Source organism: Mytilus edulis, chromosome 7 (assembly GCF_963676685.1).
Source record: "Mytilus edulis chromosome 7, xbMytEdul2.2, whole genome shotgun sequence".
Taxonomy (NCBI): domain Eukaryota; kingdom Metazoa; phylum Mollusca; class Bivalvia; order Mytilida; family Mytilidae; genus Mytilus; species Mytilus edulis.
This window is the reverse complement of record NC_092350.1, coordinates 71,161,683-71,175,066: the sequence shown is the minus strand read 5'-3', so window position 1 is coordinate 71,175,066 and position 13,384 is coordinate 71,161,683. Positions and strand designations below refer to the sequence as shown.

General features: G+C 29.3%; 1 protein-coding gene across 1 annotated transcript; it reads right to left on the bottom strand.

Moving 5' to 3' along the window:
• Nucleotides 1–530: 530 nt before the first annotated feature.
• On the bottom strand, nucleotides 531–5,656 carry LOC139482121 (uncharacterized). Its single transcript, XM_071265802.1, has 5 exons — nucleotides 5,482–5,656; nucleotides 3,853–3,918; nucleotides 2,066–2,129; nucleotides 1,383–1,501; nucleotides 531–815 (listed from the first exon to the last, which is right to left on the bottom strand). Exons 1-5 carry the CDS (start codon nucleotides 5,648–5,650, stop codon nucleotides 796–798), a joined length of 438 nt encoding a protein of 145 aa, XP_071121903.1. The 5' UTR covers nucleotides 5,651–5,656; the 3' UTR covers nucleotides 531–795.
• Nucleotides 5,657–13,384: the final 7,728 nt, after the last annotated feature.

Below are 13,384 nucleotides of genomic sequence, written 5' to 3'. Positions count from 1 at the left end.
AATCTTATTAGATTACAAGATGGAATGTGATTGCCAGAGAGATAACAACTCTCCACTAGAGACCAATAGTCAACTTTTGAGTTCGTTGCATTTCCGTCAAAAACTTTGGTTATGGTGAACATTATCCTTGCGTTTAGTAGACTTGTCACTTCCGTTCCTATGATGAACGATAGAAATGATTGAAAAAAATGATAATGCTATATTGCACGCATTAGTCGGCAAACTAAATTCTTATAATTGATATTCAGCACTTCTATCATAAGGGAATTGTTATTAAGTAATTACAAAACAAATACTACTTCTAATTTATCCCGCATAATGACGATCACAAAGACGCTTGGTGGACTTTAAATTTTTGTAATGCACTTTCTTTATTTTTAAGTACAATTCGAAACAGATATTCCTTTTATGCAACTCTCTCAGGGCAAAATAAACGAAACATGAGCTCGAACTCAATTTAAGATTATTTAAATTATCATCCAAATTTACTAATATACTAAAACTTTATAGCGTTTCAAACAGAATATATGTCAAAGAATTCAAGTGCAGCTTTAATGAACGTATTTTTTTTTCATTAGATAAATTGACATTTAACCCTTTCATTTTCTAAAATACGATTAGATAGCATAGACATAAAATAAAGTAAGCAATACAAAAGCCGTGCTTTGGTCAATTACAGAATATGGTTGGTTTTGCAGTCTTTGTGTAGTCTTTTGTGAATAGCTTGATTATGGTTGATATTCTGGAAGTTCTAGCTCTGTCATCTGCTTCTCGTTGTCAACGAATTGCTCGCTTCTAACTTGTTTGTCTTTCTTCTGAAATATTTAAAGATAAAAAATGATCATTCGTTCGACATGTTTTTATGTAAGCAATACAAACAACCACTATTTTAAAGGGATGGTTTCTAGTTTCTTCGTCAAGATTTTAAAATAACATAAAGACGAAGTAAAATTTCTTTTTTCTTATACAAAAATAAACAGTAATTGTTCTATTGTTTTGGACATAAACATATATTGATTACAATGAAATAACGCTTTATAAATTTGATGCACTTAATGCACTTTCCTGAATGTCCCTCTTTCTCGTACAGTAAAACCATCTATTGTGAAGTCAAACACGAATGACTACCCAAAACACTTGAAGAGCTTTACTGTTGATCTTACTTGTCGTGGGTACCAATTTTCGTGGATTCAGGAAAACATTCATGTTCATGGACATGTTATTTCGTTTTACCATCTTTTAACACTATAGGAAAATGTAACCATCTAACTGAGAGAAAATGATGAAAAAAGAGCTTATAGGAAAAGTTAGAATATTTCCTTTATTATAATGAAGAAAAATATTGAGAAACAAATAAATATTATAAAATAATACAATCATACCGCTAGTTTGCATGGAGCCCATGGTGATGCCAAACAATACACTAATGCAGCAAAAGACACAAGGAATTCTAGAAGGCATATGAGGCCAGTTATGACAAGTAATCCATGTGGCTATCACGCTGTAAGAAAAAAACCAAACACAAATGAAAACAAAAAATTCCAACACTAATGGAAACAAACGACAAAAATAAAAATGGTTAGCAACTACAAAGAAAAATGTTAAAATTCCTGCATTCCATATAAAATAAGAAAGAAAATGTGGTACTAATGCCAATGAGACAACTCTCTGTCTATGTCATAATGTATAAAAAGTTAACAATTATAGGTCAAAGTACGGCATTCAATACGTTTTATCGGCTTGAACGAATTTATCCAATTAAAAAAAATACGTTCATTAAAACTGCACTAGAATTCTTTGACATATATACTGTTTGAAACACTGAACGCTTTGGTATATAAGTAAATTTGGAAAATAAGTTAAATGATCTTAAATTGAGTTCGAGCTCAAGTCTCGTTTATTTTGTCCAGAGAGAGTTGTAGAAAGAAATATCTATTTAGAATTGTACTTTAAAATGATGAAAGTGCATGAAATTTTTTTTAAATATTATAATCTAAACTCTCCAAAATTAATAGCATATTTAAGTACCATGACTGTTTTCTGTTGAAAACATGTTTTGACTTACCTGTATAAAGTTAGCTGTTGCAGCACTAACAAAGTTGGGTACAAACGATGATGTCGCCATAATGCTAAACACCATGAAAACAACTTTCTATGAGAAAATGAATAAAAAATCAGATGTATCATTTGATTTTTATGTCTGATGTTTTTTTTGTACAGCTTTCAATTTCAAATGAGCAAACAGTAAAGAATTGTCATATTTCTACAAGCCCAGTAGTCAGAACTCTTTGTGCCGACATGAATTGTCATTGATATGGTTATGTTCCAGACCGTATGAGTATTTGGACCGTACGCGTACGGTCTGACTATTATTAAAAAGTTGGTCAAGTTTATTAGATACAAATGCATATAGCAGATCAACATAACTTAACTATCAAATTAATATAAAAAAGTTCAATTGTAATTGAAACTAAAACTTTATATTTTAACTTGTTTTTAATTCACGCTATTTAAATATTCTAATCTCTTGTATTAAGCATGTCGATCAGTAGTACATTAATTGTATTATGAACGCTGAAATTGAAGATATCGGAAGGAAACATAGTTAAGTGGGAGTTCAATTGTTTTAAAATATTTAGCAACTTTACCAAAAAAAAAAAACAAATGCAAGAGAACATGCATGAACTGCATACATGAAATTGCTAAAAATATTACGTTACTTGAATTGTGTCACATTGGGCGAGAGTACCAAAATAGGATTCATATATATAATTAAACAAATACCTCAGGCATAGATTACCTTAGCTGTATTTGGCAAAACTTTTAGGAATTTTGGTTCTCAATGCTCTTCAACTTCGTACTTTATTTGGCCTTTTGAACTTTTTTGGATTCGAGCTTCACTGATGAGTCTTTTGTAGACGAAATGCGCGTCTGGCGTATATACTAAATTTAGTCCTGGTATCTATGATGAGTTCATTTCCTTCATAATTTTGTGACGAAAAATCCAATTTAAATTAGTTAAACCATAAGAATATAACAATATCGATTTACCAACTTATATATTTGAAATGTGCAAACATTTATAAGATGCGCTAAGTCTGTTCGTTTATAGTTTTGTACACGAATCAGTCCGTTAGTTTTTTCGTTGAATAGATCTACGTTTGTCATTTCGAGTTCTTGAAATGCTTGATATCAGGTATGGGAATAAACGCATCATAGATACCAGGATTGGAATTTTGTATTTGCGCCAAACGCGCGTTTCGTCTACAAAAGACTCAACAATGACGCTTGAATCTAAAAAAGTTAAAAAGGCCAAATAATTGGTCATTGTTAAAGGTCGTATGATGCCTGTACTAACTTCTACGCCAATACACAACTTTCGAGCTATGTCAATTTTGTGCGCCTTAGTGACGTCATTTACCAGATAAAGGGGATCGCCTGCATCTCTGATCAATTAAAGTCCATCAAGCGTCTTTGTAATCGTCATTATGCGGGATAAATTAGAAATACTATTTGTTTTGTAAGTACTTAATCACAATTCCCTAATGATAAAAGTGCTGAATATCAATTATAAGAATTTGATTTGCCGACTAATGCGTGCAATATAGCATTATCATTTTTTTCAATCATTTCTATCGCTCATCATAGGAACGGAAATGACGACAACCCTAAACGCACGAATAATGTTCACCATAACCAAAGTTTTTGACGGAAATGCAACGAACTCTAAAGTTGTCTATTGGTCTCTAGTGGAGAGTTGTTACCTCTCTGGCAATCACATTCCATCTTGTAATCTAATAAGATGTGTTTATTTTTCTGGTATGAAAATATCTATAAATTTCAATAACCTACTGTTCTTATCAAGCTGTAGTCTGCATTTCTTGCCATATAAGCTGGAACAATCCCTGTGACAACAATCTATAATAAATAGAATTAACATATTTATACATTTTTTAAAGAAAGATTTGTCACCTAAGATTACTATTTATAAATGCCAACCTTTCCCAAACATCATATTACTATTTTCATTATTTAAGCTGAAGTCTTTCTTTGATTATATAAGTTTTAGTTATAAATAAATAAGTTGATTGATTTATTAATTGATCAATAAATAAATGAATAGAACAATACTAAGAATACTTAATAAATACAATAAATACAATTATTGTATAGCAATATAATATTTCCCACAGAACATAACCAAAAGTTAGCGTGCAATACATTCTAATATTGCACTAGAACAATAAATCTTCAAAATTCATGACGTCATTAACGTTTAAATCTTAGTTTAAACCAATTTTTACTTTCAAATATTATATTGCTATACAATAAAAGGGTTATTGCATGAATATTGGGGAATATTGTCCCTCGTAGAACATAGATTGCACTCGGAAGCTCGTGCAATATAAAATTCTACTCGGGACAATATTCCCCAATATTCACGCAATAACCCTATATTATAATGATAATAAAAATAATAATAATAAAAATAATGATGATAATAATAATAAAAATAATAATAATAATAATAATGATGATAATAATAATAAAAATTTATATAAAAAATAACAATAGATATAATAATAATAATAATAATAATAATAATAATAATAATAATAATAATAATAATAATAATAATAATAATAATAATAATAATAATAATAATAATAATAATAATAATAATAATGATGATAATAATAATAAAAATTTATATAAAAAATAATAATAAAAATAATAATAATAATAAATATGATAATAATATAAATAAATAAAAAACATAATGATAATAATAATAATAATCATGAATATAACTAAAATCATTTTTACAATTGTATTTTTGTTGTTGTTTTTGCTGCTGTGAGCAATTCGTGTTTATTGATTCCTTTATCTTTGATTTTTGGCAAAACACAGCTTTTATTCGTTAATGTTAATACAAAAATATAACTCTCTCTGTGTGCTTAATGATTGTTCCGTCGTTACATTCCTATTATTACAAAGTTTGGCGTTTGCTACAATACTTATAAACGCCTTCGTTTAGTCCGAGCATACTAGTTTTCTTATCAAACGAGAAGGTAGGTATAGTGGCATTTGTAATAACAACTTCTATAAAAAAAAATATAATGTATCAATTTGTATGATTGAGAAATACTTATCGGTGATATATAACTTATCTTCATGTTTGCATATTAACATTTATTACGTCGAGTGACATCAATTGCATATATTAAACAACATTTCAAGTGTTCCGTGTCCATTTATATTGCATTAAGATAGATACTCAATAATACTATTGAAAAAAATACCAATTTTTTTTTCTCATTTCTTGTACGTCCGAGGCGCAGTGGCGAAAAAAATACTCCATTTTATTTTTCATTCATAAAATTTTTACATTTGTTTAAATATGATACAGCGATCAACTAAGGTATTTTTCACACAATTATTATGATATTCAAGTGAGAAAAAAAAATATGGCTATCATACCTTTCTTCCCTAGGTTTTCACAAACTTTCTTGTCGATTCCAATTGAAACGAATGTTATGATCAAACAACCTAGGCCAAGAAGTATCTGTATTGCGCCAAATCTTTTGAGAGTAGAACCTAATCTTTCCTTTGAAATGACAACTTTCGATTCCATTGTATAGAATTTCATAACTGTTTTTTTCAAATCTATAAAACGAAATAAATCAAATATAACTAAAAGTGTATAGGTTATAGACATTCGAGATGTAAGTATATATTCTAAGTTAGGGTACGGCAATAGCAAGTTATGGTAGACCATAGAAATTTACAGCATACATAAGTTGAAAGTAGAATTTGAAGAAATGATAAGACATCTAAAAACAAGAAAAATAAAATCATATAAAGATAATGCCAAACAAGGATACAGTTTTAATCCTGGTACCTATGATGAGTTTATTTGATAAGATTATCAATTCTAGGTTTTTGAAGCATGCAATATTGTATGAATTCTATGTAATATTAAATGATAATATTCTCGATTTCGTTAAACAATTTAAGGTTTGCAATATTGTGCGGACACCTGTCTGTTTTGATGAATGTTTGTTGACCTATTTAGATATTTTTAGTTTTCTGTGTAGTTGGGAGACTGTCTAGTTTAAACACATTTATTTATAGTGAATTGGGAAACAAGTTTGCATCTTATATTAATCCCTTTCCACTTTGCGGGTGCGAGTGCTGCCTTGTAGCGGCATTAGCCGTCTCTTTTTTCGAAATCTACAAGGGTGTCTTGAACGTGCAAGAGATATATTGTCATCTATCCAATATTTCGTTTAATTCATTCCTAACTTGTTTGCTATATTTATTCAGATGTTTGCAATAATGAAGATTATATTGTTTTCTCAATAACTTTTTTTTGTGTGTGTGTCATTGATGCATTTAAACCAATTTTTATCTTATTTTCAAATTTAAATGATAAAAGATAGATAAAATCAAAGCGTTTTAATCTTCTATTTTTGTTTGTCAGTCCAAAACGGTATTCTTTTAACTTGAAAAGAAGAAATTGATGTTTACATTTCATAAAATGTAGCAAGAGAATAATAAAATTAAATGGAACTTGATATGTCAACGGTAACGTACAATGTTTTGCAGATTTACCGCAAAAAGAGGACATACAACGTGTTTTGTAGCTCCATACAAACATCAAATTGATCTTTTCACTTAGTGTAATAATGCCTACCAAATTATAGTAACAAAAAGAAATAATGGTTTCTGATCTGGCTATATTAAATGGGAACAGTTAGAACCAAAATAATCCATACATTATAAAAAAAAATATACATGTATGAGCACTTTAGAATAGGCAAAAAAATCAGGTGGACAACTACATTACTTTAAAAGGCGCTTCTCATATTAAATTTTTTTTAAAAACTTTTTCCGATACATTAACGTGGTTTGAGACCGATGTAAAATTTTGTAACAACCATAAATATTGGAATCCCCTCCACAAGTATTATACATCGATTTGGTTTGCGGCAGCCATGTGACTGAACGAATGTTTAAACAGGAACAAAACACCACCTTTTTATTGTTCAGACATTTCAGATCAGACTTTTAAATGGTCACTAAATCATTTGTGTTTTAACCTTTATCTTTTGTTAAATATTTCATTAAACATTTTGTAATATTCAGTTAACAATTATTCTTTGTCCGTTCAATAAGACTTACCAAATCAACGTTAATCTGGAACTGGAATGCAAGGCAGGAGGCCTCATCTTTAAAAACCCTCCGCAGGGGATGCTCTCTTATACAGGCATCAATGTAACGTGGCCAGGCTTCTTGACATGTTTCAAACCCGGGTAGTTACAGTTAATAAATACTACAAATTTAAGTAAGCAGTTAATAATATAATAAAAATTTACATATTTTTGGACATTATATAAACTGCTCTAATGCCCTTAATTTTTTCCCAAGGTTTTTAAACTCGTTAGCATTTCTTTATTCAATTTTAATCTTTGATGTTTGATTCCATACGTGACTTTTATTATTATGTTTTATATGAAAATGAACCTAACAATTGCCATAACAGTATAGTAGTTTGGGGTACTCTAAACGAGTGAACGTAAATGTACATATGGTTGTATATTGTACTACAAATAGTATTTAGTACCAACCTTTCATTATATCATTTTTCACGTTTAACTATAATGTTGGAAACAGCTAGATTTAACCACAGATATAGGAAGATGTGGTATGAGTGCCAACGAAACAACTCTCCATCCAAGTCACAATTTATAAAAGTAAACAATTATAGGTCAAGATACGGTCTTCAACACGGAGCTTTGGCTCACACCGAAAGGCAAGCTATAAAGGACCCCAAAAATTACTAGTGTACAACCATTCAAACGGGAAAACCAACGGTTTAATCTATATATATATATAAAAAAAAACGAGAAACACTAATGAACCACATAAACAAACGACCGCTACTGAACATCAGATTCCTGACTTAGGACAGGAGCAAACAATTACAGTGGTATTAAACGTTTTAATGGTATCAAATCTTCTCCCTTATCTGAAACAATAGTGTAACATCACAACATAGAAAGACACACTATAAAATATAAATTGGAATGACTTAACTCAATCACAAAACGTAGTAACACTAAAGAACACAATGAACGAATTAATTTGATCTATGATTATTTTGGCTAAACTTGAAAATATTGTTACGACGACTTATAAAAAGCTTGTATATAATTTCTTTCTTTGTTTGATCAAGAAATGAAATGGGGGATCTTAGTGTATTTTTATGCCTGTCTCAAGACGATATCATTTATAAAAAAACAACATTCAAGCAGAGTATATTTGTTTAGAGAACAATAAACACACCATCGATTCTCTCATGGAGGTAATCTTCCACAGCAGTTACATCGACCCAGTAAATTAACTCACCATAGATACTAGGATCAAAATTTTGTAAGTGTTATCTTTAACAGACTAATCAATGGAAGTCGAATCAAAAAGTCAGAAGGGCAAACACAGTACGACGTTGATGAGCATTGAGAACCAAATATTTTGAAAATACAGCTAATGTTATCTATTCCTGTCTGGGGAAGGAAATCCTTAGCATGTCGAAAAATTTTAAGTTTAGTAAATAGCTAGTTGATAATTTTTTACCATTACCATTTTTTTAAAGTGGGTATTATATCAGTGTTTAATTTAACCTATGGTTTTTCGATTGTTTTTGTCTTTACATTATTGGTAAGTACCTTTGACAATTTATTGTTCGTTGATGTATGTTCAGTTCATATTTTAACTGGTTGTTTAAAGAAGTAAATTTGAGATTTGGAATAACTAGTTAGTTCCACATGCTTGTGTGTCTGTTGTAATGCTTCAACTTCGTACTTTATTTGGCTTTTTTTTTTAAACTTTTTTGAATTCGAGCGTCACTGATGAGTCTTTTGTAGACGAAACGCGCGTCTGGCATATATATAAAATTTAGTCCTGGTATCTATGATTAGTTTATTTACAACCACTGGGTCGATGCCACTGCTGCAGGAGATTTATTTCCCCCGAGGGTATCACAAGCCCAGTAGTCAGCACTTTTTGTGCTGACATGGATTATCATTGATATTGTTATATTTATAAATTAACTGTTAACAAAATTTTGAATGTTTTGAAATACTAAGGCTTTTCTACCTCAAGCATAGATTACCTTAACTGTATTTGGCAACACTTTTAGGTATTTGGATCTCAATGCTCTTCAACTTCGTACTTTATTTGGCTTTTTTAAAAACTTTTTTGGATTCGAGCGTCACTGATGAATCTTTTGTAGACGAAACGCGCGTCTGACGTATATATAAAATTTAGTCCTCGTATCTTTGATGAGTTTATTCTAATGAAAAGACGAATATTGTGTTATTAAAATTTGATGTTTAAATATTTTTTGAAAATATTTAAATTAAGGAAAATCCCTCATGCAAAGCTCTGATTCCTTGCACGACTATGGTTATACCTTTGTCGTTTTTGGTTCATAAGCCAATATTTTTGTTTTATAAGTTTATGGATTTTCAAATATTTTGGCTCGAGCATCACCGAAGAGAAATTAATTTTTGCAATACGCTACTGGTCCAAAATTAAATATACCGTTAATTTCATTATCGGTCAGTGTATTTAGTAACGTAGTTTGTGATGAAGATGACAGCTCAGTTACATATGCCTAGTTCTGAAACTACTAATAATAATATGGATATTTCTTTACCCTTCTATTATTCCTTTAAGTTTTAAAATCTTACAGCTTCTAACAAAAACAAAATATTGTCTGATGGGTGCTTAAGATTTGTCGACACGATGCTTTGCACCTGGACTGTTGTAGGTTGTATTTCGTTTTAAAAAGGTATATTTTCCTCGTTTTCTAGGCAAGCCACTAGTTCTTTGTTAACTATTCTAACGATACACACAACTTGTGCCATTATTCTGTTACCTGACAATAGATTTGATTGGTTAATTATATATAGTATAACTCTTTGAAAAAGAACTAGAAATAGCAAACAAAAAATGTATGAATTGTATGGCCAAAGTGGCAACAATGATTAATTTTTAATCAATATGAAACGTTTTATTTATTTTGATATCACTATTTACCATTAAAATAGTGGTTTTAATTCATTGGGTATCTTAATGGTTCTAAATGATTTTGAAGTATATTAGTTTTCCAAATTGTTTAATTCGAACGACAATGTTGAGTCTTAGCGTACTAAATAATCAGCTTTGTATTCAATTCAGTATTGTTAAGTAGCATTTCAGACAAATCAGTACGATGTTGAAGTCTGCAGGTAAAATACAACTATTGAACATAGACTGAATAGATCTTAATTGACTGCAAGGAAATTCTCTGTGCAGTATTGAATTACCGCAGTCGATAAGTCTGCTAACTGACTGAAAAACGTAATAGGATTTAATAATTAATGTTTCAGCCTTTCAAGAGCTGTTCAGATTAAGTTAATGGTTTCAGATTAAAATTGGTTTGCTAGTGACATTTATGATTGGTTCTGATAAACAGTCAAACTAAAGAGCCAAGCAATACTAGATGAGTTAAAAAAAAGTTTAAACTTTCTCAACATTTTACAAATATTTGTTTTGTAATACGTACACTAATGTTATCATGGCTATACTAATGTATTCCAGAAACTCTGAACGATGAAAGCTTTTCAAACTTGTGAGGACCTCTGCCCCCAGAAACATGACCAGTCCAGTAACTACAATGTATATAAATTAAAACCAACAGAAAATCAATGTCCACTACTGATGAAACTAAGACTATTGATCAGAATGAGGATCATTTGCGGATTGCTGTACACATTTGCTTCGATCATCTGTTAACTTGCAATGTCTTACACTGTGTTGTATTATAAAGGAAGAAAAAAGACAAAACCAAAATGGATGAATATAGATTATTAAGTAATTAAACAAATACATTGGAACTAAATTGCAACTAATCAGTTTTTACTCTAATCTATAAAACAGTGCTATATACATGATATATTTTTCTTATTTTGTTTAGCAAAATCAGCATAATTTGTTTTTGGATGTTTTTACATGTTATCTTAAGCAAGAATCTTTTAAACTTATACAATAGTTTTGATTGAGACACTATTTAAATAGGCTGTGGTTGGTTTTTAAGCACAACATTACTTTTGTATATAACTATCTAAATTTAAAATACAAGACGATTATTTAAATTAGAAAAGTATATACAAAAGATATAATTGTTGTTTCAACTTATACATGTACTTAGTCACGTTTTCTTTTTTTTTAAATTACGTATTATCATTAAACCAGAAGAAATATTTATCATATTCAATTAGAAAATTAGGAAAGAAAAATAGCTTAAAAAAATCGGTGTTGTTGTTCAAAAACAAAGAAAGTAATCAAGAAACACAAAGTAATATTAATCTAATTCGCTAAATGCGAAATATAACTTTCCGACTATATCATAGTATATCTAAGTTTTGATTTGTTCATGCTATATATAAATAGAAATAACCGCCAAATAATTAAAGCATTGCATCTTGACTGATATTGCATTCTGTATTATCCATAGAATTTGATGATGTTCGTATTTTACTGATAGTTACTGACTTAAGACAGAAAATAATTGAATTTGATATGAATAAGTCACCGGCTGTATATGATTGTTTGACCAATTTATTTGTTCAAAGGTTTATTTGAGTATGTTGAATAAAGTCATTATTACCACTATTTATAGAAGTATTGCTTTTAGAATTAGTAGCAGCATTCTTTTAAGAACGTAATTATAAACATCAATTTTTATTTTCCACCAAATTTACTTAAACCATTTACATGTCAATAGGTTTTTTTATAGCGCATGCGTTAACGTCAAACGTTTTACTGATTAAATCATTCAACTAAGAACAATGCCCGCATTTAATAATATAACCATAATGTCTTATTCTCAATTTATGTTTTTTAATTTATGGCCATTCAATTATCGATAAAATCAGTATTTTGAAAAAGCCCAGAAAATAAAAAAAAACAAAACAGTGAAGGTGATAAAAGGAAAAAAACATTAACACATTTGTTTTGAATGTACTGATAATTTATTTGGTGGTACCTAAATGGTATAAAGTAGGTTGAGCATACACTAATGTAAAAAATAAGTCAGATACAACGAAGTGTCCATAATCTCAAAGTGACTTAGCAAAATATGAGTTTCGTTGTATGTAACAAAAATAAATTACTATCAATTTAACATGAACATGACAAAATTTTACGGATAACAAGATGCAATGTTTTAATTTTTTATCAATGCTCTGTTATTAATGCATTTTATTAAGGAGAACTATTAAGGGCAAGTTGCAAGATAATACAGACGTTTAAGGATGTTCGCTCGTCTGTTTCAAAATAAAACTGGTATAGATTGATAGAATATGAATAAAAAAATGATAGGTCTGTGATCTAGTTTTTGAGATACAATCAATTGAAAATTTGGCGAGAAATAGTTCTCTCTACATTTTTCATATATTTTACATCGACACCTTTTTCCTTTCAAAAACTATGAAAAAATAACAAAGATTCTATAAAATTTTCAGAAATTACTTTTAAAACTATATGCAATAAAATTATGAAAAGAAAAGTAGGGGTCAGGTCGCAAAAATGTTATTGGCACTATATGAATAAAACTAGAGGATTCCGAATATCTGACAAGAAACAAGAGGAGTGAACTTCCTTAACTACATGTTACGGCGCAAATAAAAGTAAACTCTTTGCGAAATCATATTGACAAGAAAAAAACACCTCCATAAAAAAAAGCGTGTAATATCTTCTTTTATATTAATCTTTAAGTCATTTTTTAAAAATTATCTTAGCTTGAGAAATTGAGAGGAATAAATGAACAAATGATATCAGCAATGAATATAAAAGGCATTCTCTCCCAGCATTAAAATATGAGACTGGTAACTCATACCGCTTAATTATTATCATCTGCTCAAAGAATCGTGCAAGTTCAACAATAGTTTTAGTGTTTGCTGATTAGGAAAACCTTTAAACACACCGGGAGCGATAATTTTCCAAAGTTTCTTTTTTTATTTTCCTTTAGAACTTTTTCTGATTATTAACATATTTTACAGAAAATGAAATATACATACATCTCAAACATACAACATAAAAAACTTTAAAATTCAAACAAACATGTAAATTGATCTGACTAAGATACCAACAAGAAAAAGTTTTTGTTATCGGTATTGCATACAGTATAGTAAAACAAACTAACATATACTATTCCCAAAAATGTAAAATTTAAGTAAAATTTAAACAGAAGGGTATACATAATGAAAACAACACTATAAAAAAACTCAGGCGTTATAATCACACATATCAGCCAATCTGCATTAGAAACACCCAA

Coding starts and splice junctions, on each gene's coding strand:
- LOC139482121 (XM_071265802.1), bottom strand. CDS start 5,650: ATGAAATTCTATACAATGGAATCGAAAGTTGTCATTTCAAAGGAAAGA. Junction 3,919..5,481: donor TGAAAACCTAGGGAAGAAAG/GTATGATAGCCA, acceptor TATTTATTATAG/ATTGTTGTCACAGGGATTGT. Junction 1,502..2,065: donor CAACAGCTAACTTTATACAG/GTAAGTCAAAAC, acceptor TTTTTCTTACAG/CGTGATAGCCACATGGATTA.